This window comes from Herpailurus yagouaroundi, unplaced genomic scaffold (assembly GCF_014898765.1).
Source record: "Herpailurus yagouaroundi ecotype Mexico unplaced genomic scaffold, PumYag 203, whole genome shotgun sequence".
Classification (NCBI taxonomy): domain Eukaryota; kingdom Metazoa; phylum Chordata; class Mammalia; order Carnivora; family Felidae; genus Herpailurus; species Herpailurus yagouaroundi.
The window spans coordinates 28,481,238-28,508,223 of NW_024412434.1; the positions used below are offsets into that span (position 1 = coordinate 28,481,238).

General features: G+C 42.8%; 1 protein-coding gene and 1 non-coding gene across 4 annotated transcripts in view; one reads left to right on the forward strand and one right to left on the reverse strand.

The window, feature by feature from the left end:
* The window catches only part of PRKCQ (protein kinase C theta), a 189,305-nt gene that overhangs the window by 39,463 nt on the left and 122,856 nt on the right, over window positions 1-26,986 (forward strand). Inside the window, exons 1-4 of one of the 3 annotated variants that reach the window (XM_040451505.1) lie at window positions 13,097-13,242; window positions 14,105-14,231; window positions 18,106-18,305; window positions 21,703-21,763. In XM_040451505.1, coding sequence (XP_040307439.1) covers window positions 13,225-13,242; window positions 14,105-14,231; window positions 18,106-18,305; window positions 21,703-21,763 — 406 coding nt within the window. In that variant the 5' untranslated portion in view covers window positions 13,097-13,224. Of the gene's footprint in view, window positions 1-13,096; window positions 13,243-14,104; window positions 14,232-18,105; window positions 18,306-21,702; window positions 21,764-26,986 lie in introns of those variants that run through there. The other 2 variants (XM_040451506.1, XM_040451507.1) reach the window with 2 other exon arrangements.
* LOC121014925 (U6 spliceosomal RNA) lies at window positions 6,430-6,536 on the reverse strand. The gene has a single exon (XR_005783514.1). It is a non-coding gene; the product is annotated as a U6 spliceosomal RNA (small nuclear RNA).

Consider the following 26,986-nt stretch of genomic DNA (forward strand, 5'->3'; position numbering starts at 1 on the left):
TTGTAATTGGTATGCCATCTGGGGGGGGGGGGTGTTAATAGTTGGGGAGAATTGGGGGAGGGGACAGGAAGGGTGTGGGAAATCTCTGTACCTTCTGCTGAAGTTTGCTATAAATTTAAAACTGCTCTAAAAAATGAAGTCTATAAAAAAAAAAAAAACAACAACAAAAAAACAACCCTACCCCAAACCTAAACATTGCTTCTGAAATCGTAGAGCTTACATTCAAGGGGGGGGGGGTGTTATACAAAAAGATAAATAGAGAATTAGAGTAGATTGCAATTTAGCAAGTATCGTGGTACAAATGGGTGCCATAGACCAGCGCTGCTCAAACTCTGTGATGAAGAGCCAGTTTTGAAAAACAAAAGCAAGTTCCAGTATCTATCAAGACTAGCAACATGTTCATTACCTTCATTTTTGCAAAGCTATTTGTAAGCTGTCAGGTGCTCGATGCATATTAGTTATTTGCCGCTAATCCGTAATGGATTCCTTGTTAAAATGAAGATCCTTCTTCCCTCCACCTTCCCTCCATTGTTCTCCTCTGGAGAACAATGAAATTGCCGTTATGCAATGCAGTGCTGTCCTTTTCAGAGATTGTTGGCTCATATGAAGATGCTGAAGTACATTTCACACAATGACTCTGATCACACAATAATCTTAAGAGCTCGCTAAAAATTCACTAAGGGAAGTCAAAGCTTGGCATTGGCAAGAGATATATCCCATAATCGAATAGTTCTTTTTTCTCTTTGCCATTGTTTTTTCTTCAGAGAAGCAAGGGTATTAATCTCTTCACATTTCATGTGTGGATGAGGGATACAGAAGACCCCTTTGGGGGGTGGGTAATGAGCAGTCCACCAGATTCATTCACTCACCGAGTGCCTGGCTCAGTGAGTATATGAGGTTGTTGGGGCTGGTCAAAATTCACCAGAGTGCCTATATCACAAATAAACCTGAGTGGGTGAAAGGGTCTCACATCTGGTGCATTAAACTGTCTTTCTGTGTGAGCAGTACTAATACTTTGTGCAAATAAATGAAGAAGGATCTAGGTGGACCTGGGGTATGGTAACACTCCTTCCACTAATTAGACAGTAACTTTGATCTCTTGCCTTAATTTCTCTGAACCTGAATCCCCTTACCTGGTATGAGAGCAGACAGACCATTTGATCACTAAGAGCCCTTTCAGCTCTCAGAAAAATGAACAGATCAGCGAATTTGTTCACTGATTTATTCATTCCTAATTGATTTATCCACTTATTCAAAAGACACTTCTTGTGAGCATGTTATAGGTCCATTACCATGCTACTTGTGGTCCCCAAATGGGAAGGCAGAAGGCAGCGGAGAGATACGTTGCCCCACGCCTATGCACTCCCTTCTTTCTGTGGGGCTGGAATCGCTGACCTTGGGGGAGCGATGAGAGATGGTGAGAGATGGAGGAGGGAAATCCTCTTGGCTTCACCACATTTAGTGCATTTGGTTAGACCAAGGCTCCTGAACCCCAGCACTGTGCATGCATTTGTTGGGGGGCGGGGCTGCCCTGCACATTGTAGGTTGTTTGGTAGTATCTCTGGCCTCAACTCACCTGATGTGAGTCGTACCCTCTTCCCAACGTTGGTGACCACCGAAGATGTCTCCAGACATTGCCAGATGTCCCCTGGAGGCAGATTGCCCTGGTTGAGAACCAGTTATATAGAACCATCTAGGTGCCCAGATCCTGGGCAAGTGAGATGAAAAGGACCCAGGCCCAGCCTTACGGAGTTTACATGAGTACACCCTTCCTCAGACTTCAGTGTGCACCTCCTAAGTGGAACCCTCAGTTTGCTGAGCTCTGCCCATGGAGCTTCTAACTCAAGCGGGTCTGGGTGGGGCTGCAGGGTTTGCATTTCTAGAGTTCCATCATTGGCGCCCATGCTCCTGGTCCTCAGGACCACCCTTGAGAACCTCTGAGCCAGTGTGTTCCTATCTTGCCCGGTGGGTGTGTGTCCACTGCAGTTATGGCTAACACTATGAATGTACTCTACTCACACAGTAAAACTAGTGTTCCCTGAGAGTCAGAGTGGTCTGTGGCTTTTAGAACAGGAAAATAGGGAAGAGTCGGTTAAGCGTCTGACTCTTGATCTCAGCTCAGGTCATGATCTCACGGTTCATGAGTTCGAGCCCCACGTCGGGCTCAGTGCTGAGAGTGTGGAGTCTGCTTGGGATTCTCTCTCTCTGCCCCTCCCCTACTCTGTCTGTCTCTCTCAAAAATAAATAAACTTAAAAAATTAAAAAGTCAAACAAAATGAAAAAATAGACCCTATGTGGGCTATAAACCCACAATCAATTTGACATGTGTCAAGAAGAAAACCAAGTAGAGGATCTCATAAGCTCGAACAGTGACAAATGGTGGTCGATTTTATAAATTAATTTTGACTTGGCTCCGAGTGAGCAGATAAATAGGTCAGTTAGTGAGCTAGTGGAGGAACCTAATCATTTTGATGTTCCCATGAATTCTCAGCTCTAACTACAAACGTGCTTTGACAACCCACTCATTCCTAAGTTGGGGACACTTCTCTGTGCAACAAGATGTGGGCGACTCCCTTAGATCCACACGCACACATCCACCCAAGATCATCTGACCCCACTCTGCCTCTTTCTTCTCCTTCTCGTGGTCCCCATCCCCGGTCCACCCCATCCCCTTCTCTGGGAAACTCTTCATGTGATGGGCAGTAATGCAAAGCAGCATTGCCTGTTGTTGGAGGGTTCCCTGTATGTTTATTCTGTGCAGAACTCTTAGTTCGTCTGTGGACTGCACGTTGCCATTTCCGCTTGCTGTGGTCATACTACCAGATACTGTATTTTCTTTGAAAAGTGTCACACACCCTGAGGAGGAAGTGGGGTGTGGTATCAGAGCAGCCCTGGGAGGGCAGGGGTGTTTTGCTACTGGTAATCCCAGGAGTGGGAGCCTATGTTGCCATTTCTTGTCTTCTGAGTCTCTAACGCAAAGCCCATGTTAACTGGCCACATCACTTTATTAACAGGATAGAAGGGCAAACAGGTGGAGCCCCGGCTCTCAAAACCTCCTTCTTGGATCCAGAACAATGCTTTGTACAGAGCAGGCAGGTTTAGCAAATGCTTACTGAGTAATGGTAAACATAAAATGGTGTATGTCGCTTCGTTACTTAGCCAGTAGTTTAGGTGTAGGACATAGTCCGTTGAACAAGTCACCGTCACTGGCAGCTAATTTTCATCAGGGAGACTTTCTCAGGATCCCTTGGGAACGTCCCATGTGATTCCACCAAACACTATCGCAAGCATTTCCCATAAATCCACTCATGTAATCCCCGTAACAACTCTATGAAGTACATCTATTATTTTCCCCATGTTACAGATACGGAAACAGAGACACAAAGAGGTTCACTCATTTGTTGAAGACGGTGCAGTTGGAAAAGCTGGCTGTCATGCCATGGCAGTGTCATTTGCCCATCCGTGTGTCTCCATCCTCTGTGTCCACTGGCACGTAAAGGCCAGAGGAAGACGGACTGTGTGTCCAAGAATTTCACACTCACCTTCTCAGTCAAGGTGCCCATTGACCCGAGTGCCCTGGGCCCTGGCTCCGATTTGGCACCCCGAGTTGAGGTGGTGTACTTTTCCTCACTGAGCACCTACCTGGCAGGAAGCCCTCTTACTCTAGTGCCTTAGGAAGATTACAAAGTGTCCCATGTCTCTTTAGAGCTAGTGGGTTGCCAAGAAGGGACAGTCACAGAAACGATTGTCTCCGCGCTCCCCCCCAACTTGATTGAGAGGTAACTGACCATCTAAAATCGGATATATTTAAGGTATACAACTTGGTGATTTGAGGTACCTGTACATTGTGAAATATGACCACTGTCAAGCTAATTAACATACCCGTCACTTCATATAGTTACTTTGCGTGTGTGTGTGAGTGTGTGCGTGTGTGGGGGGCGTGTGTGTGCTGAAGACTGTCTTTTAAGAGTAAATCTTGACACAGGGACTGAGCCACAAATTCAGTGTGCCTCCTATATGAGGCAGCATCTTTAGACTCAGTAAGTGATTACCTAACTGTGGCTAGAAAATCCTGCCAAGGAGACCAAGTCCCTCCCAACGTTACGTGAAGCAGTCAGCTAGCTTTGTTCTAGACCCCGGCCCTGGAATTCCTCACTCATCCCAATCTGCCATTTCTGACAGTGTGAATGAAGGGAGATTCAAGGAGATGGGAGAGCACACACTGGTGACATCCTGGGGAAGTTACTCAGATCTGCAGCGTTGACCTCGTTTCCGGATGTGAGCTTACGTTGTTCCAAGGAACTTCAACTCCAATTATATTACCTGTTTTTTTTTTTTTTTTTTTTTCACAGCTATGGGGTAGAAAGATCCTTCAACCACAGGTACTGACAAGGAGAAGCGTCCGATTGGTACCTAAGATAATTAAGCAAGTAGGGCAGCATGGAGGCCTGCTGAGAGAGCCCATGTGGGTGGTTGTAATCGTCCTTCCTAATTAGAGGCTGGGAGAACAGATGGAGACCATTCTATGGGGAAATCTCCATGCTCTCACTTCCTTCCTGACCTAACCTTAAAAGGCATTTTCTAACAAGAAATAATGTGCTAGTTTGGGTGGAGGTGCTTAGCAACCAAGGCTGAAATCCAGACTCTGCTATGTGCTAGCTCTGTGACCTTCAGCAAGCTACTCACCCACTGAAGCCTCAGTTTCTTAGCCGTAGAATGGAGTTGATTATACCCACCTTGTAGACTTGTTGAGAAAACTGAATAATATGAGCTATCATATATACACTATGGACTCTTCACATACATGTGAATTGTAGGGGGAGCCAATAAATACCTCCACTAGGCTGTGCTGTGTTTGGAACAAATGGAGAGAGCGATCAGAAATCAGGGAAATGCAAAAAAAAAAAAGAAAGAAAAAGTCAACCTGAGACTGGATTTGGTGGATATGGGCTAAAATATTCAAGCGATAGGTTGGTCTTTGTTCATGGTGTCAGAGGCCACGCTGGACAATGGCCAGTCTCCCAGGACTGAGGCAGATGGGTCCCACCCTGCTTCTGGCAGAGAAGAGTGAAGAAACATATTCTATGAAAGTCCACAGATTCCCCCCAAGGGAGAGAAGAGGCTGGGGTGGGCAGGTGCCATTTACTTGTCTAAAACTTACCCATCGGATAAACCACTCCTCTTTCTGTGGGGAGCAGGGAAGGGTTTCTGAATGAAGCAGTGTGTAAGTGAGGCCCTCGAAAAAATGAGAAGGATTAGGGGATGGCAATTTTTTAAGGGGGGGAGAAGACACAGCATTCCAAACAGAGGGACCAGTTTACATAGCCACCAAGATGGATGGTTGCGATGTACCCAGCAAACAGAGAAGTCAGGATACGACTAAGAGGCATGCTGTGGGGACTGGGACGTGGTGGCAAGGGGACAGTGGGAGCCAACATGTAGAGGCTCTGAAATAATGGGTTAAGAAGCCATGATTTAATTCAGCAGGGACTAGGACAGTTTTCTTGAGTATCGGTATAATTTGATCAGAGCTAAGCTTTAGTGGACAATGTTCATGTCACACATTAAAATTAGTGTCAGGGGGCACCTGGGTGGCTCAGTCAGTTAAGCATCGGACTTCAGCTCAGGTCATGATCTCATGGTTCATGGGTTCAAGTCCCACATCGGGCTCTGTGCTGACAGCTCAGAGCCTGGAGCCTCTTTTGAATTCTGTGTCTCCCTCTATCTCACTGCTTCTCCCCCATTCATGCTCGCTCGCTCTCTCTCACTCACTCTCAAAACTAAATAAACATAAAACAATTTTAAATACTAAGAAAATTTTTAAAATAAAATCAGTGTCAGAATATGCACAATGACATCCCAGGTGGCTCATTTTCTATATTTCGATCTTTGTTTTGTTTCTACATTATTTTTGGTTATATTAGTTATATTCTGCTGGGGATGTCACAATAGAATACCACAGATGGGGGGGGGAGCTGTCATGTGTCAGGCGGCTGGACATCCAAGATCATGGTGTCCTCAAAGCTGGTGTCTGATGAGAGCTCTCTTCACCTTCCCACTGTGTCTTTACACCATGAAGAGAAAGAAATCTCTGGTGTCTCTTCTTCTTCTTAAAAGGACACTATCCTATCGGATTAGGGTCCTGCCCTCACAATCTCATTTAACCTTAGGTAAATTAATTAGGGTCTCAACATGTGAATTTGTGGGGGACACAGTTCAGTCGCTAGCACTTGAAGGAGGGGGTGTCTTGTTAATGTTTTTAGGTAGGCGGGCAGTACCAGCTCTGTTAACAAATCCCCTTCCTGACCATTTCTAACAGCTGGTGGAATGTTAGGCTTACATTCTTTGGTCTTTGCAGCTCATGCTCTAGGGATTATTTTAAAATATTATCTTCAGGTCATGCTTCTTTTTTTTTTTTTCTTGGTCCCCAAAAATATGGAACACTTCACGAATTTGCGTGTCATCCTTGCACAGGGGCCATGTTAATCTTCTCTGTATCGTTCCAATTTTAGTATATGTGCTGCCGAAGCGAGCACCAGGTCATGCTTCTTATTCTAATTCACTTTTGAGACCACGTGTGGCCAAGAGGCTAATATTTATTTTTTCTTCCTTTTTTTAAAAAATGTTTATGAATTTTTTGAGAGAGATTGTGTGAGCAGGGGAGCGGCAGAGAGAGAGGGGACAGAGGATTCGAAGCGGGCTCTGAGCTGACAGCAGTGAGCCAGATGGGGAGCTTGACCTCACAAACCATGAGATCATGACCTGAGTTGAAGTCGGACGCTCAATCGACTGAACCACTCAGATGCCCCATGAGGCTAATATGTAATCTGACTCTTTTTATTATATTGTACTACTTTGTAGGAGTCTTAGTACCAGGGTAAAATGCTTTTCATTTGATGGTTCTCTTATTACCACCTTTCTTCTCTGCCCATTTCCAGGCAAGTAATTCTCAATTTGTAGGTTATTTTCTACAGCAATCACTTTTACCCGAGAAACCTTTCTATCTGTAAAGAGATGTAAAAGCTACAGATGTCACTTCATTTGCCGACATCTGCCTGGTGTTTAATTCCCCAAACTTGGGCTTGGGTGACCCACTTGGAAACTATTGAGTGCTTTTTGTCCTATTCCTGGGTTGACTACAGATTCGGTTGTGTTCTCTCTTCTACATGTTTGAGGTTTTGCTGTTTCTGTGAGACTCTCCCTCTGTCACCAAGGTACCTCCTGCTAGGTTATAACAATACAGATGCTGTCCATGCTTTTGTTTTTAAATAAAGAAGTGTATGGGCACCTGACTGGCTTGGTCAATTGAACATCTGACTTCGGCTCAGGTCACGATCTCACAGTTCATGGGTTCGAGCCCCACGTCAGACTCTGTGCTAACAGCTGGGAGCCTGGAGCCTGCTTCACATTCTGTGTCTCCCTCTCTCTCTCTGCCCCTCCCCTGCTCGAGCTCTGTCTCTCTCCCCACCCCACCAAAAATTAAAAACATTAAAAACATTTACATAAAGATATATATGCTCATTCCTATTTCACATGCTGCAAAGAAAGAGAAGTCTTATTTTTTGGTTTTGTGTTTTTTTTGTTGTTGTTTTTTTTTTTTTTTTTGTTTTTTTTTTTTTTGCTGATGAGAGTATATAGAACTTCTGTTGCTTTCTATTTCTGTGGAACTTCTCCTCCTCGGCTTTTGTTATGTGGTGGCAATCCTTAACATCACTGTGAAAGCATTTGGCAGGTTTGAGTTGTGGTAGGTGAGTCAGTGTGGGTAAGTAGGTGAGTCAGCACCCAGGGAGTCCGGAATTCTCAGTTCAGCACTTGAGGTCTATGACCTTAACCGTGCCGCTGAGCAATGATATTGTCCATCTGCTGGCTTCGAAGCTACCTGCTAAAGATAGATGAGATCATGCTTAAAGGGGAAAACATTGAGTCATAAGAGTAAAGATTCTCTGCAAATTTAAAGTACATATTATGAGATTTCGCAGCTGAGATAGCAAAAGCACAGAAGATTGGATAGGCATCCTGACTGTCCATCATGATAAGTGCTCGCGTCGGGATGACTCTATCACAGGGTAATAAGTGCTCTAGGAGAGATACATGTGGGTTTTTATGGGAGTTCGGTGGCAGAGTGCAGAGGGAGGCCATATAATTCAGCCAAGATGTGCTTCTAACAGACGGTCTCTACTTTTCTTCCTGCCCATTTTTGGTACAAACTAATAAAGTCAGTAGAGTCCCTTGGAAAATATATCAGAGTTGCAATAATAATCATAACAGCTAACATTTTTGAGTTTACTCTGCGCCAGCCCCGTCGTAAGCGCCTCCGTGCATTTGCCCATTCCGTCCGTGTAGCCCTTTGAAATGAGTGATGGTATTATTACCCCTTTCCAAATGAGAAGACAGGCTTAGGGACACTAAATAACTCCTGCAGTTGAGTCCATAATGGCGTCGGGTCTTTGTAACAATGCCTGGGATATTTCTCTCGTATCGACTTCCTCTAATACTGCCTGCTGCTTGATTGGACCACACCATACCCTTGCAGGTTAAAATATATACATATAAGCATGAAGATTAAGAGATTATATAAAGCATTGCTTTTGAAAATCAAGTTCCTTAGCAAAAATGCATTGAGCATCTACTACTTATCAGACAGAGGGATCAGCCCTGGAGGTGCGTGAATGACTAAGACTTGGTCCCCGCTCTCAGAGCCCGCAGTCTGCTTATTTGGGAAGACCAGTGTGACCCAATATATCTAATAAAGTGTTAAAGGGATATCTGGCAGTGTGAGCACCAGATCTCCTCCCCAGTCCCACGAAGCTGACTGGAATGTCCAAAGGAATGTGGCAATAGAGAAAACCCTTTATCACAACTTGGGTCTCGTAGTAAGGCACCCACATGCACTGACTCTGGAGGGGTCTTGCTAGATGAAACCAGAAGGACTTCTATGGTTTGAGTGACAAACATGGTACCTCAAGGATGAAGCAGGAGAAATCCTGGTGGGGCTCTGCTGTGCCCCCCAAATTTGGAGGCTCAAGAGAAAGAGCATGGGAGTGACAGCATCTACCCCACTGGGAAATGGGAAATGACAGAGCCATGGCAAATAAATATGGCAGGTGCTGTCTGAAAGCCATGCCCCAGGAGCTGGGGGGGGTGGGGTGGGGAGCCTGGAGGACTGAATGGATTCCACCAAGAAGTTCCAGAGGGAGGAGGGAGGATGATGGAGGTGGAGGGAAGAAAGGCTTCAAAGAGGAGGTAAGGACTGAGCAGGAGCTTGAAAGATGAAGGAAGTAGGGATGGGGTGCAGAGGGAGGATGGAACGAAATAGGAAAGCATTCCAGGGAGAGGGAACGGTATTGCTACAAGCCCAGAGCCATGAAACAGCTTGACATGTTGGACAAATGGCAATAGCTCCGCATGGTCCTAACTAAGTTCCTTCGGGCTGCAGCGTGGAGATCTGACTGGGAGAGACAGGTGTCGAGACTGGGTAGGGCAACAGGTAAGTTGTGGTGGCTTGGAGTCACGCTGAGGCAAGTGGGGCAGGAAGGGGAAGGAAGGGGCAAGGCAAACCAGCTCTGGTCCAGGAGGGGAAAGGTGACATCCGAGTGCTGGGCAGAGCGCCAGGGTACCCATCACCGAGCTGGTGAAATAGACGGGGCCCATTTGAAAGGCAGGACCCTGAGTTCTGCTTGGACCCGGCAGGTTGAGGGTCTGATGACAAAAATCTTGCATGTTAATTTCATCCTTGAATGCTTATTACATACCATCTTGGTGCTCCTGTGCACACACACGTGTGCGAGCCTTCAACAGGATTGCGGACATTTACATTCACAACAGCATTGTTTACAAGGGTGCGATTCGTGTTGCCCTTGCCAGTGTTAGGTAAGAGCACTTCAAAAATATTTGCTAGTTGCAGTGGCTTAAAAAAAATGCTATTGTGTCGTGTTTTATATTTAGTTTAACTCTTTTTATTGTTAGAGTTTTGTGAAGAGTCGAATATTAATAGATCCCCAAAGAATATGCATTCTCAAATTCCAATATTATCCTTTCTCAGTTATTTTCTCCAAAAGGCAAAAACTTTCAAGAGAGCTTCAATAGCAGAGTAAAAGCCATTTGGTTTTTTTTTTTAAGGCTCTGACATTTTCCCTCTAATAAATCGAAGCTACTCATGATTACTTTAGATTTTAATTCAATGTTTTATTGTATGAATTCTTAGTTTCCTGATGTATATTCTTTTGTCCATACTGGTGTGCATTTTATCTATATCACCTCTGAATTTATAGTCCATGCCTTGAAATGCCAATAGCATATTTTTAAATTTTGGCCTTGAAATGGTCACGTGGTAGAATTGACGGTTGTTCTTGCTATATAACTCTGTGAATTTAAATCTAGATTTCTGTGACCATCACCGTGACCAGGCTATAGTACAGGGTCACCTCCCCACACCCAAAGCTTGCTCGTGCTCTATCTTTATAACCCCCTGTCCTCTGTCCAAACCACTGCTAACCACTGTTGTCTCCATACGGTTTTGTCTTTTCAAGAATGTCCTGTAAATGCAATTATATAGTATCTTGTTTTATTTTGCATTTATATATATATATATATATTTTTTTTTTTTTAATGCTTACCTATTTTTGAGAGAGAGAGACAACGTGAGCAGGGGAGGGGCAGACAGAGAAGGAGACACAGTATCCGAAGCAGGTTCCGGGCTCCAAGCTGTCAGCACAGAGCCTGATGCAGGGCTCGAACTCATGAACCCCAAGATCACGACCTGTGCCTAAGTGGGATCACCGACTGAGCCACCCAGGCACCCCCATTTTGCATTTCTTAAAGTGCTCACAGGCTGAACATCTTCCCACATAACTAATTGAAACTATGTTTGTTTGTTTGTTTTAATATTTGGTATAGTTTGTGTTATTGCCACTTAATTCCTTGGGTCATAGGTGGTTTTTATTTTGTTTGGCTTTTTCAAATTTGTGTATGCTTATTATAAAGAATGACAGTTATTGTCTGTTGTAGTTGCTCTAGATATTTTCTTTGACTTTGTTTTATTATTGTCTTCAAATGTGTAAGACTTACAAATAGTAATACCACTTGATCTAGTCATATTGAAAACACTAGTGATCTACACTGATGCAGTATTCCTAAATTTAAAAAAATTATAAAAAGGTGCTTATTACGGCATTATTTCTATTATGAAAAAAACATGTGTCTAAACATTTAACTACAAGACTTTAGTAAAACAGGTCATTAGAAGATGGTGCAAGAAGTTAAAGGATGTTTACAAAGACAACATACTACCTTGAACAATTTTTATGGCAAAATGTTAAATTAAAGCATTTGGGTTTTTTTAATGTTTATTTTTGAGAGGGGGGGAGGGACAGAGAGAGAGGGAGACACAGAATCCGAAGCAGTCTCCAGGCTCCGAGCTGTCAGCACAGAGCCCGACGCGGGGCTCGAACCCACAGACTGTGAATCGTGACCTGAGCCGAAGTCAGACGCTCAACCGACTGAGCCCCCCAGGCGCCCCTGGCAAGATGTGAAATTAAAAAGCCAAATATAATCCCGTAAACACAGTATGAGCAAAGCATGTAAAACAAAACCACAAAACCTGTTCATTAAAAAAAGACGAAAGAAAATACATCAAAAGAGTAGTAGCAACTTGCTTCCGCTGTGGAACTATGAGAAGATTTTTTACAATTTGTGTATTTATTTTTCATAATGATCACATTTCACATTGAAGCTACAGGAAGGGGAAAACTCTGAGTAGCTCAGGAATGAAATGCTGCCTTTTACCTTAAAAAAATGCACCCCTAGGGGTGCCTGGGTGGCTCTGTCGGTTGAGCATCTGACTTCCACTCAGGTCATGATCTCACGGTTTGTGAGTTCAAGCCCCATATCAGGCTCTGTACTGACAGCTCAGAGCCGGGAGCCTGCTTCAGATTCTGTGTCTCCCTCTCTCTCTGCCCCTGCCCTGCTCACACACTGTCTCTGTCTCTCAAAAGGTGAATAAACATTTTAAAAAATGCTAAAAAACAAACCACGCACCCCTGAGCAAACATGTTAGGTTCAGCACACAGATGCCCCTTCTGTCTTCTAGATGTGAAAATGTCAGGCCCTGTCCCCGTGACTAGACCTTTAAAAAGTGAGGCAGTGGCCTGGCCAGCAAACAGATGCATGCCTGGGGTAAAATGCCAAGATGCTCATGGGTGAGGGGCTAGGGCTAGCAAATCTGGGTGGCTGGTGGGCTAGGAAATCAGCTAAGCAGGGCGTGCTGGAGGAGAAGGGGGTTCCGCTATGATTCCCTCCCTTACTGCATCCGGAAACCCTCATCACCCTAGAGGTTTCTGTCTGCTCCCCGGACAGACTTTTCCAGGTGCATGTTGAGTTGCTGCTGTGAATTCTGAGCCCAGCCTGGAAATAGCAAAGTGACACATCCGTCATTAAAGGTCACAGTGGTTGTAACTCAGGCTTTATGAGTCAGTGATCCCTCCAGACTCAGAATTAATTACTTAACTTTACTCGTGTTGAGGAAATCTTCAGAGGGTCCATGTATGGTAAACACTTGTAAATGAGGACACTCTTGGCGATCTTTCCTATTAGTGCAGAAAAATATAGATTTGTCCAGAAGACCTATGTGACCCAGGAAAGGGGCTGTTGTCAAGGAAGTTTTCTCCAGAGAGCTCTCAGTCATTAGCCTGGCTCCCGTCCAAGAATACTAACCTCAGAGGCTGTCAGAGGGTAAAGGGGGCCCCTGAAGACACATCTAGAAGTCATCTGGTGACCGTTTCAACAGTGTGACTTATATGGAATGTATTTCAGAGACTAAGGACACCTGAAAAATATGATGATTTTACAACCGTGTCCTTTAGTTAAACCCTGCTAAATTGTGGGCGATTGAGACTTTCTTAGAATCCATGAAGTTCACAGCAGTTGTCAAGAGCCCCTAATCTCTCTCTGTAGGTTCAGAAAACACTCAAAGACCACCCAGCACTTCAGAGAACCAGCAGTCTTGAATGGCCCTGCCAGATTTGGGATTATGCCATTGGCGCTCACATGTGGGGTCCTATCATTCTGAGGACTTGTCTTTCTTTCTAGAAAGGTAGAAAGGACAGCTAATGCTTCATTGTTCTTATCTTTGGCTTACTTAAGAGACTGAGGAGAGAACAGTTCAAGAAGAGAGAAGAAGCAAAGACGTAGCTTTTCCACTGAATACCAGATGGTAGTTTCAGATTAATGGGACCTCATGGAAAAGTAGGTAAAAGAAAGAAAAGTGGGGGCAATGGGTGGTTACTTGAGGTAAGTGTCCAAACAAGGACATGAAGGAATAGCAGACGAAGAACCAGACTAGAATCCTGGAATTTGTTCGCCAACATTATGATGGCTTTCCCCTCATATCCCTAGGTATGCATAATTATTGGTAATTTGGCTTTTGTCATTTATCCTTAGATGATAAGGCATTCTTTTATGGTGGGCAATGATTTGGGATTTTTTTTTAGGTGCTTTGGAATGTTCAAAGGCTTATTTTATATGGAGGTATATACGTGTGCATATATGTACACATACACACGCATATATGACTGCGAAGAAAGTAGACCTTTTTGAAATGTCTGAAGTAAATAGAGTTCAGCTGCTAAATGCCCAGAGCCAAGTGCATCACACACATAAATAGCCCACGTAAGAATTTTGTGGTGTCATGTTTTTGTGACTAAAATAGACTCACCCTTTCTAAACTCATTTTCTTATTATTGTGGGTTGTTTCTTGGGTACCTGCTTGCATAACAGAAGAAATAGAATGTTGGAAACCTTTCTTGCCTGTTTCTACAACTATTAAGTGTAACCCCCTTAAATTAGGAGTGGAATTATAGTTCTAACTGACAAGGTTGAGTAACGCAGACGTCGGGAAGCCTCTTTCCTTGGCTAGTCAGTCTGGGGTTTGGGGTGAGCCCAATAATGTCCTTTGCAGAAGGGGAAGTAAAAGTATTTGCTTAAATGGATCCTTGAGCCATTTGAGCCTCTGAGCTGTCAGTGATAAAGCGCTGGTTAAGTGGGAATGGGACACCCAAAATACCATATTTTATAGCCCCCAACAGCATGTGTCTTTATCACTTTGCAGGGAGCAACCATGTCACCGTTTCTTCGCATTGGTTTGTCCAACTTCGACTGTGGGTCCTGCCAGCCATGTCAGGGAGAGGCTGTTAACCCTTACTGCGCTGTGCTGGTCAAAGAATATGTTGAATCAGGTAAGCTTGAGTGGGTATTCGAGGTGGGGGAGGAGGAAAGTCCTTGTGTGAACTAGGAAGTAAGTCCTTCCAGAAACGTCAGAGTCATCTGGTTCAACCTAATTTTACAGTTCAGGAAACTGATGGCCAGCCAAGCCAAGTACTTCCTCAAGGGCGTATGAGCTTAGTGACCCACTCAGGCAGAGACCCAGGTCTCCTCCCTCGTATTCCATTTCACTGCGCCATTTTCTCACATACGCAAAAGGAACAAAGAAAAGGAGAAATGGGTTGAAGACGTGATGTGAGGACTTAATGGGGGTGATAAAATCTACTGGTGAGCTCAAGTCGAACATGGCACCTGCACTGCTAACCCTGGTTATTTCCAGTGGTTACAGATAGATTAAGTCTGCACAATCTTACAATGAACTCTAAAGATGTTATTGAGGGGAGCCATCCCGGGTGGTTCACACAGAATGTATTTATGGAGTGCCTAGTGTCCAGTGGGGAAAAAAGTGCCTTTCCTTTAGAGCTTCTACTCTAGCAGAGGGAGAGAGGTATGGAACAAACTAGAATATAAGGAATAATGAGGAGGAGTGCTGGGCAGAAAACCGAAGCAGGGCAAAGTGGGGGGAGAGAGACTTTTGGGGACAGAGAAGTGTGTGTTATTTCCCATGGGGTGGTACTGAAAAGGCGTCTCAGGGAGTGGCGTTTGCGGATGCGCGAGGAACCCGATTCGGCAGCTGAGAACCTCCAACGAGGTGTTTCCAGCTCAAAATCGTGGGTTTCCAAATCCCACCAGGCTGGCCTTTCCCTCCCTTAGAGACCTCCCTTCGTGACGGACTCCACCCTTGCAGCCATCGGGAGTGTGCACCAAGCTGAGGAGAAGGTCCAAATCATCCTGATTTCCCTTCTGCCCGGATTCCTCTCCTGTTTAGTTGCAAGTGAGAATGGCACTTGCTCCGGATCTAAAACCTTTCAAATGTCACAGAAACCTTTGAAGTGTGAAATGTCTGAGTTTCTCAAAGCCGCTTTCCACTTAATGGGTCTCCGGGAGCTCGTTCTCTCTAAGCACGGGCCTCACTGACATTTGCCTCCTGAGAGCCTCTTTTTCATCTCTTCTTTTGGCCTTGCCTTTGAACGTGGTCGGATCGGCCATGGGGATCAAGAGATCTTGTCAGAAAAGACGACGACTTCGTTTTTTCCAAAAGGTTAGCCTGTGGCATCTGGAGAGTTTGGTTTTTGATTTTGTCTTTGGTTTTGTTCTGACGAGAAATCACTCTGCCCGTCACAATTCAAATATTATTTTTGTACAATTTATGGGGTTTGGGTTTTTTAGATTTTTTTCATTTGCGTATCGTTGACGCTCAAATGTCTTACTAGTTTCAGGTGTTCAGTGTAGTGATTTGACAAATCTATACCTTCTGCTATGCTCACCACCAGGGTAACTGCCATCTGTCGGCCTAGGACACTATTACAGTACCACTGACTATACTCCCCGTGCTGTACCTTTTATCCTCGTGACTTATTCCAGAAATGGAAGCCTAGACTTCCCTTTCTGCTTGACCCAGTTTGCCCATCCCCCACCCCACTCCACCCCTCTAGAAACCATCGGTGCTCCCTATTTATAGGCCTGATTCTGCTTTTTGTTTATTTATTCATTTGGTTTTTGTTTAAAAAAGATTCCACATGTGAGTAAAATTGTATAGTATTTCTCTTTCTCTCTAGAGCCTACCACCCTCTAGATTGTCTATGTTGTTACAAACGGCACGAGCTCATCCTTTTTTATGGCTGTGTAATATTCCATTGCACGTCCATCTTCCTTATCCATTCATCTACTGGTGGACTCTTAGGTCATTTCTGTATCTTGGCTATTGTATAAATAATGCTGCATTAATAAACATAGGGGTGCATGTATCTTTTCAAACTGGTATTTTTGTTCTCTTTGGGTAAATACCTGGCAGTGGAAATACTGGATCATATGATAGTTCTATTTTTAAGCTTTGAGAGCCCTCCAGACTGTTTTCCATAGTGGCTGCACCAACTTTTAAAACCCTATCAATCTTGAGGGTGTTAGGCTGCATTTTCCATAATGAGTCAACAGGACAGAGTGTTGTCATTCTGGGAGCCTTTGAAAATGATAAAAACGTACCATAAATAGAGAGGATCCTGAGCTCTGATCCTCTTTTTGGGTGCTTACAAACCTAGTGAGAGAGCATGAGAAGCGCCATTGTGCACGTTTCTCTGTCCCGTGCAGGGCGTGGAGAATGGTTGCAGCTGAGGAGTTCTGAGAAAGAAGGGCTTCCAGTCCGTGGAAGCAAAATGTTACTCCGGTCGTTATAGAATTGCCATTGGCATTTTTCAAAAGTCCCATCTCCGGTTAAATTTTTTTTTAAGCAAGCCATAAAAATCTTCTCCTTCCTCTTCCACCCTCACCATTGTCAGAGTTTATCCCTTTCATAGCCAGGTTTATCTAGAATTAGAAGTTTCCACTTATTCAAGTGCTTATATACTTCCCAAATCATTTAGCAAATGCTAGGCGTGTGTCCCGCTTTGGCATTGTGCGTGAGAGAGAAGGGGCTATCGGGAGTCAGAACTGCTTTGTTTCCGTGCTTAGATGGATTTTTCCCTTTTGCTTTACCAACACGACTGCATTTAAATCTGCCACGTAGTGTGCTGTTTATCACAAGAAACCGAGGTTCAGATACAGCTGCAGTTTGCTGCTTTTGAAATGATTAAAGTATAAATACTGTAGAAAATCCAGTGGGGATGAAAGCTATACCAACACTACTTAATTCCGCCAGCAAACTCTTTCCCAGTCACCTTGGTGGTTCTGGGAAGGTTTTATTTACTCTTTATTACCCTGACCACGGTTCTCAGCAACCACGTCCGGGTATCCTGGCTGCCTGCCTTTCCTCACCTGTAGGTCTATAGCCTGCTTCCCTGACCCCATGGATTAAGACCACCGCCTCTCTGAGTCACCTGTTAGTTTTTGCTTAGGGTGCATGATACGTGTAAAATGTATCCTTTCCTGAGAGTTAGAGAAGCAAATAATGGCTCCTTATGTTTTGAAGGTTTTATCTTGGGGCACCTGGGTGGCCAATTTGGTTAGGCGTCCAACTCTTGATTTCGATTCAGGTCATGATCTCTCAGTTTGTGGGTTCGAGCCCTGCATCGGGCTCCACGCTGACAGTGTGGAGCCTGCCTGGGATTCTCTCTTTCTCCTTCTCTCTCCGCCCCTCCCACCATGCCCTTTCTCTTCCCCCCAAAAAAATAAAGAATGGAAAAGAACAAAAGTTTTACCTCATAGTGCATGTATGTCAAATAGAAAACTTCTAAATATCTTTTTAAAGAAGCACTCACCATAAACCTTAAATTTTGCCACAGAGTCTTTCAGATAAACACACAGCAGTTGTTGGTTTTTTTTTTTTTTTTACCAGATGGCAGTGAAATTAATTAGTGTGTCCACCCTTTGCAGATTAACAAAGGAAGACCCCCAAAGGCATAAAAGTATATAACATGTAGAGAATGCAACCTAGGTCACTCTACCCTCCCAAATACATCAAGCCGAGGCCCTGATGTCTTTTTATTTGCTCAGGTGTTCACCCTCAAAGTGAAGAAACTAACTGTTGAATAGAGAAAGAACACTGCTAGTCCAAGACATGATCCGATTTTTGTTGCCCAAATTACTAGATTGACTTTAAAGTTTCAATACGTTACCTTGCATGTAGACCTCGGGACTGTCTCATCCTGTCTCTAGTGTTGTGTGTGTTGTTTTCGACCTTCCAGCGGGCATTATAGATCCTAGAGAACGGAGAGAATGGGTGCCAATGTCAAGTGGAGTCATTTCCCCAGAGTTGGCTAAAGGAGTAACGAGAACATCTCTTTCTGTTCCCAGAGAATGGGCAGATGTATATCCAGAAAAAGCCAACTATGTACCCACCCTGGGACAGCACTTTCGATGCCCACATCAACAAGGGGAGAGTCATGCAGATCATTGTGAAGGGCAAGAATGTGGACCTAATATCCGAAACTACTGTCGAGCTCTCCTCTCTGGCTGAGCGATGCAGGAAGAACAATGGCAAGGCGGAGATATGGGTAAGAATCCAGGCTGCAGGCTTCTCAGAAAGGTCACACCATTCAGTGGTCAGCACCACATTCACCAAAGACAAGAGCGTAGTTCCAGTGTCACCCTGAGTTTATGGCACACTAGCCTTGAGAAAACAGATTCTCTGCTAACGGCAGTGACTGTTCGTCGTGGACTACAAAACTTATCGACACACTCTATCTCAATTCCTACGTTAAGGCGAAGAAGGTCTCTTAGGCTGCGAACAACACTTATTGATTTATAAGTGCAAAAGTAAGCTCCGAAATATCACAGATCCCCCTTAACTTGGGAACCTAACTGCTCCCCATTTATGGAGGTATCATACCCGTGTGATCTCTTGATATCTTCGAAGATGAGAGAAACATGCACATAGATGAGAGGAACAGCAAAGACCCATGTGATATTTGGTCTGCCCTCTCCATACTTTGCCTATCCCTATCAATTTTTTTAGCCCCCCCCCCCCAAAAAAAAATTCCCCATTCACTTGTAAGGCTCACTCTGCAGTAAAAAGTACGTCATAAACAATCCATGTTACCGCAAGTTTTGGAAACCTTAGCTTATAACAGCTTGGGTAGCAAATGCTTAGAAATGTTAAAGAAAAGAGTAAAATATGGATGCATAAAAAAATTCTAATGAAAACTTCTTGGGTCTACAAAATGATGGAAAAAAAAAAAACAACCCCACCGGTAAATACTGATTTTAAATTACCTGAATCCCAGAAAATGGTTTCAAATGCTTTATTATTTATGCAAAAGGAGAGAATCTTATCTTTCTGCTTCTTATTTCCTGTAGCTCAGATTTTTAAGAACTCCACCCAGAAGTTTTTGAAGTCATTGGTTTCAAAATGGGAATGCTAGAAACCTACCAACTAGATTTTTGTGTCAGTGTTCTACATGTGACCTCAAAAAAAATCAGTACTTTTTAGAAGAATATATATTCATACACATCTTTGCTGGTGACACTAAAGTGATCTTTGAAGATAGACATATACCAAGATTTTTTTTAAGTTCCCATGCTTACGTACGTTTAGAAAAGGTAGTCCAGCAATATCTGTTGGAGGAATTCCGTGTCCACTTGGAGAAAGGATCATGGAAACAGATCTCTTGAGGGACTGCGGAGGCAGGTAAGAGGAGGCAAAATAATCTAATGACGTCATAGATGTGTGAGTTGGCATGAAAGGATTTACACAAACCAGAGAATGTGAGACCCCGAGACTGTTTGTAGCTTAAGGCAGGGCAGTATTTAGCTCGGCTGGGAGAAGACATTCATTCGACCAAGTCTCCCTCCATATTCTGCTCATTCCCATTTATTTTCTGCCTTCTGCCTCATTTAAAAAAAATTTTTTTTAATGTTTTTTTTATTTCTGAGAGAGACAGAGACAGAATGCGAGTGGGTTGGGGCAGAGAGAGAGGGAGGCACAGAATCCGAAGCAGGCTCCAGGATCCGAGCTGTCAGCACACGGCCCGACGCGGGGCTCGCACTCACGGACCGCGAGATCGCGACCTGAGCCAAAGTCGGACGCTCGACCGACTGAGCCACCTAGGCACCCCCTGCCTCATTTTTTAAAGTCACCAAATCCCCAATTTTTTAAAATAGCATGCTATTTGATTTCCTTTTCAGGTAACGAAAGGACAACTAATTTTTAAATTATTTATTTAGACTTTGCTGATGAGCAGGTCGCTTTTCTATTATATCTAGATCTCAAAGTTGCATTTGCCTTCTTACCTTGGCTGTTCCTGGTTTCATTCTTGTCAGACTTTTCACTTCTTTTGCATTCTAAGCTTATTTAGACACAAGCACTTGGTGGCCCTCAGATCCTCATTTATCTAGCAACCTTGTTACCTTGTCCAGCTCTTTGTTTCAAGGTCATTTCTCAGTTTGCTTTCACTTATAGTGTTTAAGGGCCAACAGGGTGGTTTGGGCTTAGATTTTCCCCTCGCTCTGTTGAAATCCACTTCCTTAAAAATGTCTCTACTTAAAAAATATCTATTGTCTGAAAGTTGCCCCTTCACCTCCCCAGACTCCATCCAGTTTCTCCGCACCGCACTCAGACTTACCGTCCGCTTTCCCAAGGTTTCACCTGTTTGTGTGGTTCGCTCTCAAAGTCCTGGTGCAAACAGGACTTCCTATGGCTACTGGTTTTCCAGCAGCCAACTGGTTCAACTTCCTCCATCATCACTAATTCCCACAACTTGGTGGTCACCTGGGACCAACTGTCCCCACTTCACTTGGGAACGAGCCCCTTATTTCTTGCTCTTCCTGGTGCCTTTTTGCTCGCGTCTTTATTATTTATTCCACAAACCGGAGGACAAGGTATATATACTTGATGATAAAAGCACTTCTGTTCTCACTGATCTGTTTTAAGCTTGCGTGAAGATTTATAGTTGACCAAGCAGTAAATGCTTATGTTCTCATAAAATTCAAATAGTTATGATGCTGTGACGTAACTCTCGTTATTGTGTCAGCTTTGCAGAGATCTTGAAAGGCTTAGTGACACGCACGAGGTCACACAGCCAGTAAATTATTTAACCACGGTTCAATTCAGTCCTGGGTTCAGCCACACATTTCTTACTATTTCTCAGTGATTCTGGTTAACCCATGGATGCAATGACCAATATTGACCTTCAGCTCACCTTCTGAGTCTTTTCCGTATACTAACGACCTAGTGCAGTGGCTTCAGATGTGAGCAATAGTACTCAAGTTTTCTTGGATTTGTCATTTTCCCCCACGTCACATCACATGATATCCTGCATCATCCCTTTAATGTCACTCTGTTCTGGTCTCTTCTACATGACGATATTAAAATATGCATGTTTATCCATTCTTAAACTCATCTAGTTGAAGTTTCCCTTGGTAGATTATCCAGCACTTTCCCAAGGAAACAGTTGCTCCTACAGAAAGGAAAACACTGTTTCCACTTAATGCCCTGGTTAACCTAGGGACACTGAGTAGGCACCCTCAAGGCAGGATCCATCTTTCCTTCCAAAAGACCTACTGCTCCCCCAATTAGCTGGCCCTGGTGTCTCTGAGTCTTTTGTCATGGTGGTGATCTGAATCTGCCCTACGGCAAGTGTACAGATAGGAAGCAGCACGGGGCAAGAAAATCAAATAGAAACTGAGAATTGTGTTGCTTCCTGTTGGAAATTTGGATCTCCAAGCAAAATTAATGAGTTTCTGGGGTGTTTTAATGAGAGAAAGGCTGTATCCATGGAGGCTGTGCTACTCTGATGATGACCTATATGAGTAAAACGAAAGAAGAAGGCGTTGCTCGGGCTCTACATTGGAAATCTCTGGCCATCACTACACTCACCAGTTACTATGTCATTAAATTCCTGATTATTTCACATTCTGACTGATATTTCTTTTTTTTCTCTCTCTCTCCATCAGTTAGAGCTAAAACCTGAGGGCCGAATGCTAATGAATGCAAGATACTTTCTGGAAATGAGTGGCAAGTGATATTTTGTCTTCTCCTTTGGGGGTGCGGAGGGCGTGGGCCTTTTCCTCGCGTGCAATTTATTTGACTTTTGCAATAATACAGAAGAGAATTGGGAGAAAAGGAAACACAGTGAGTTTTCTTAAAAGTTTTCAGTGGTGCTCAAATATTAGTTGAAAATATACTATCTGGGCCAGATACACATAGAATTGTAAAACACATATAGCGTTAGTTTCCAAAAGGTGTGAACTCGGTGCTCAATGCTTTTATAGTCTGTCTTTATTTCAGTTTGGGAATGTAACGTAAATATAAAAGGCTCTGTTTATGTGTCACTATGTGTATATACATTGTGTATAAATTAATAAATCAGGGATACCTGGCTGGCTCAGTTAAGCATCTGACTCTTGATTTTTGATCAGGTCATGATCTCATGGTTCGTGGGATTGAGCCTGGCATTGGGGCTCAAGAGAATCCTGCTTTGATTCTCTCTCTCCCCCTCTCTCTGGCTCTCCCTTCAAAATAAGTAAATAAACATGTATAGATAAATAGATCGATAGGTAGATAGACAGATAAACTAGGCAATCACAATCTCAGTAAAATACAAAATAAATGGGACACTTGTAAGTATTTTCCATAATGCCAGTAGCAAAATAATAATGCTTCAAGTTCATCACCTCAAATCCTTTTAGGAACAGGAAGGGAGGAAAGCTAAAGAGTTTCATTCCCACGTGACACACAGACGTGGATCAGAGAGTTTACATTTCCGAGCCCTCATGCTTGGTAACTGTGACAGCCTGTCTCTTCCTTCTGTTGCATTTGTACTGTCACCAAAGGCCTGTGTAAATAAATCAAATGCTGCTACTCATAAAACCCTAAACCTCAGGGTGGATCTGTGTACTTACGGATTACAAATTGATTTTATTTTTTTCCTGAATTAGTTCTACTACCAAGAAACAAGTTTTAGTGTAGATTGATGGTGCTTTCTGGGTCTGGGCTTAACATATACAATGTCTCTGGCTCCAGATTCAAGCAAATACATTAAAAAATATATATGATGAGATAATCGGGGACACTTGAACCCTCACCAGACATTTGGTGATATTGAGACATTGTTATACATTTTTTAGGTGCGAATATGGTATTATGGTTTTATTTCTTAAAACAGGTACTCATCTTTAACATACATACCAAAATACTTATAGATAATATCATACCAGGAATTTGCTTCAAAACAACCCGTTGGTATGCAGGTATGAATAGTAGATAGGGTATATTGAAAAAGAGTGGTGGTCATGGACTTGTAATTATTGAAGCCGGATGGTCAGTGCTGGGAAATTGATTATGGTATTTGCTCAACTTTGGTATGGATTCAAAATTTTCCATAATCCTTTTTTTTTTTTTTTTTTTTTTTTGGTAAAGAAGTGAATTCCTAAAGAGGCAGCAATACAATCTGAACTTTTCTTCTTTTATCTTGTAGAGGCTCTAGAAACATAATACTTGGCATTGGACTATTTCTGAGTTGGCCAAATGATACAGAGTGGTTGTAGGAAGCTGAATAACCAGGCCTGCCTAAAAAGTGAAAGTGCTGGCCCAAATGATAATTCAAATGGTGTTCAGTTCCCTCAGGTAGAGGAAGTGTGTTCTTTCCATTAGTTCAAAACATGATCTAACATAAACTGAAAGAAGTCTTCTATGAGAATGCCAAGTATTTTGGGTAAATGATTTAAAGACTGCTGCTTTGAGAAACAGTTCATGGTTACTCATCCTATGGCTATAGAACTTCAATTTTCTGTTAGAATGAGAGAGAATATGGGACACCTGGGTGGCTCAGTCGGTTAAACATCTGACTTCAGCTCAGGTCATGATCTCACAGTTTGTGAGTTTGAGCCCCGCGTCGGGCTCTGTGTTAACAGCTCAGTGCCTAGAGCCTGCAGCCTGCTTCGGATTCTGTGTCTCCCTCTCTCTCTGCCCCTCCCCTGCTCATGTTCTGTCTCTCTCTTTCAATCTCAAAATTAAATAAACATTAAAAAAATTTTTTTAAGATTTAAAAAAAGAATGAGAGAATATTCAGATAAGGTGAAAACAATGATATTTCACAGATTGTGATTACTCAAGCCCAGGAAGGGTTTTTTTTAAGAGTAAAATTTTGTCATATTTAAAATTTTTTATACCTAGACCCACACTGAGGCTCCATTTCTAAATTTTTATATATCCCAAAGCTCTATTTTTAGCAAACACTATTAAGGAATAACCCAACTAGGAAATTCCTTATTGATGACCAGAAGTATATAATTTCATTCCATTGTAAGAATGTTTATTATTATATATAAAAAAAATAGTTTTCGGAAGGATTCAAAAAACCAAGACATGAGTTCTCATACTCAAGAGCTTAAGCCTAGATCAAAGAGGTGGTAGAGATTTAACAATTAGAGAAGAATTTAGTCCTAAGCCACATAAATACTAAGCAAGTATTTTTGCTTAGTATTAAGCAAGAGGTCATATGGGTTGCCTTCATTCCAGAAAATTCCATAGGAGTGGACATTGAAAGATAGGCAGAGTTGAATTTGCAAAGAAGAGGGATTGTTTTCTAGAAGGAAAACATGCAGGTTTAAGTACAAATATTAATGCATTGCAGAACTGTGGGAAGACCAGTCTGCACAGATCAGAGGGCCCTTGCTAAAATCAGAATGAAGAATCCAAGATAGATCTTGGAGGACTTGAATCAGGCAAGAGGAGTGTGCAGACCTAGGAAAGTCACCAACAAGGAGTCACAGTCCCATAACAAGCAGGCCATGTTATGTTGAAAGTATTTGGGGGAAATTGCTTGTGTCAGAATGTGGGATAGATCTGTAAAAGGAGATAGACTGGATAGGGAGAGAGCCTACACAATTTCATTTTTTTAGTGGAGAGGTGATGAGAATCTGGTCTAGGGGCATCGTTATAGGAATGAAATAAAGAGCCCAAAAGAAAATAAGATTTCACGGCAGTTTAGATGAAAGGGTATGCCCATTATAAGCGCATGGTTGAAGTGCTTTATACTTCTTTAAAAATGAGAGTTGAATGAAGGGGAAAACATTGACCATATTTATTAAAATAAGTAGAGTAGGAAAATGATAATAGGGGTGGTAGGAGTGGGGGATATGGGAAGAGAAAGCAATTGGGGGAGGACACAGAATTCAGTCTTGGATAAAGTTTAAGATAATGTCATGTCGGGGCGCCTGGATGGCTCAGTCGGTTGAGCGTCCGACTTCATCCACGGCTTATGAGTTCAAGCCCCTTGTCGGGCTCTGTGCTGACAGCTCAGAGCCTGGAGTCTGCTTCAGGTTCTGTGTCCCCCTCTCTCTCTGCCCCACTTCTGCTTGTGCTCCATCTCTCTCTGTCTTTCAAAAATGAATAAACATTAAAAAAAATTTTTTTAAAAATAAAAAGATAATGTCATGCCTCCCACACCCTCTTTAATGGAAGCATCAATAGTTTTCTACTCTACAGGGAAACAAGTTGTTCATTGCTCTCCACACACAAATCACTCCATTCTCTTTTAAAATCCTCATTCATTGGGGCTCTGTCAGTTACCATCTCGCTCTTGATTTTGGCTCAGGTCATGATCTCATGGTCCATGGGATCAAGCCCTGTGTCAGGCTCTGCACTAGCAGCGTGGAGCCTGCTTGGGATTCTCTCTCTCTCCTCTCTCTGCCCCTCCCCTGCTCATGTTCTCTCTCACTCTCAAAAATAAATAAACTTAAACAGAGGAACAACTTACTTCAGAAAAAAAAAAACATAAATTCCAGAAGAATTCAAGAAATTCTGAGCTTTTACACAGTTGCTCTCTTGTAATGACCAAAATGGTTAGAGGATAAAGAAAATCAGAGAAAGGACCAAGGGAGTCAACTTATTTCTAGTACTTTCTGACCTTTAAAAAAATTTTACAGTATTCTAGTTTGACAGACTGTGTGTGTGTGTGTGTACACATAATTTTTTACAGTAATACAGTAGGGTTCCCAGAATAACTCACTTCTATTGCCTGAATTCAAAAGTAATTTTATACTTTATTGCATTTCATCTGGACCAAAATAGAAATGAGTCAAATCTTACTGACAAACCACCTACTCCGCCAGTCACAAGTTGTAAATAGATCTGCTTATATCAGAACTTGTGGAAAATGGCAGTTGCCTCAGTGACCCTGAATTCAACCCCTCATTCGTCAAACCCAATTATTTATAGCTCAGTTCCAAATAAAAAAACTTACATGACCTAACCTTAAAGTATTAGGCAAAAGTATTATGTCTCATCTGTGGAACTTTTTAGAGAGTTATGGGGAATGCTCTTTATCTGGGAATTTGGAGTTGCCATAAAACAGACCTGTGGACCACCGTAGAGAAGACTTGAGTCATAAAATGTAGCCTAGGACTTGGGTGGATTCCTAGGGGAGAGGTCTCCATCCATATGCCCCCTGCTCATTATCTACCAATAGGTTTCTCGCCTGGCCACTATTAGGGATGTGGAAAATAAGGTATCATGTCAGGGACATTTGTATCAAACGTGTTGTCAGACCCTGCCACTACTTAGCCAGAATGGAAGTAATCTGGTTTAAATATTGTCAATTCTTTCTATTTGTGAAATATGAGCCTCTTACTCTTGCTAAACGTCCATGTTTTATGCTTGTATGAACACAAGAAATAGAATAAATAATCTAAGAATCTTCCAAGGTATTTAAAATTATAATTTTAATTTTTTTTAATTTTTTTTAATGTTTACTCATTTTTTGAAAGAGAGAGGGCAAGAGAGAGAGGGAGACACAGAATCCAAAGCAGACTCCAGGCTCTGCACAGAGCCTGACGTGGGGTTTGAACTCACAAGCTGTGAGATCGTGACCTGAGCTGAAGTCCTATGCTTACCTGACTGAGCCACCCAGGCACCCCTAAAATTATAATTTTAGAACTTATAATCATTAAATTAATTATCCTTATTTCAGTAATGATGATTATCTTTTTTAATCCTTTCTTATTTACTATTTTATTCTTTCTTGCATGCTGGGGTTTTCATCACACTGTTGAGCCATGACTGCCTTGCTATTGTGTGTTTTCTTTGAGTCTGGGCTTCAGCCAGGAAATCACTAGTATTCTAGCCTTTTGGGAAGATGTCATCAGGGCATAGGGCACTATAGACAGTGACTTCCATAGTACCTTCACCAATAGCCAGAACCCAGGGTGAACTGAAGAAGTTAATGTGATGATTTGA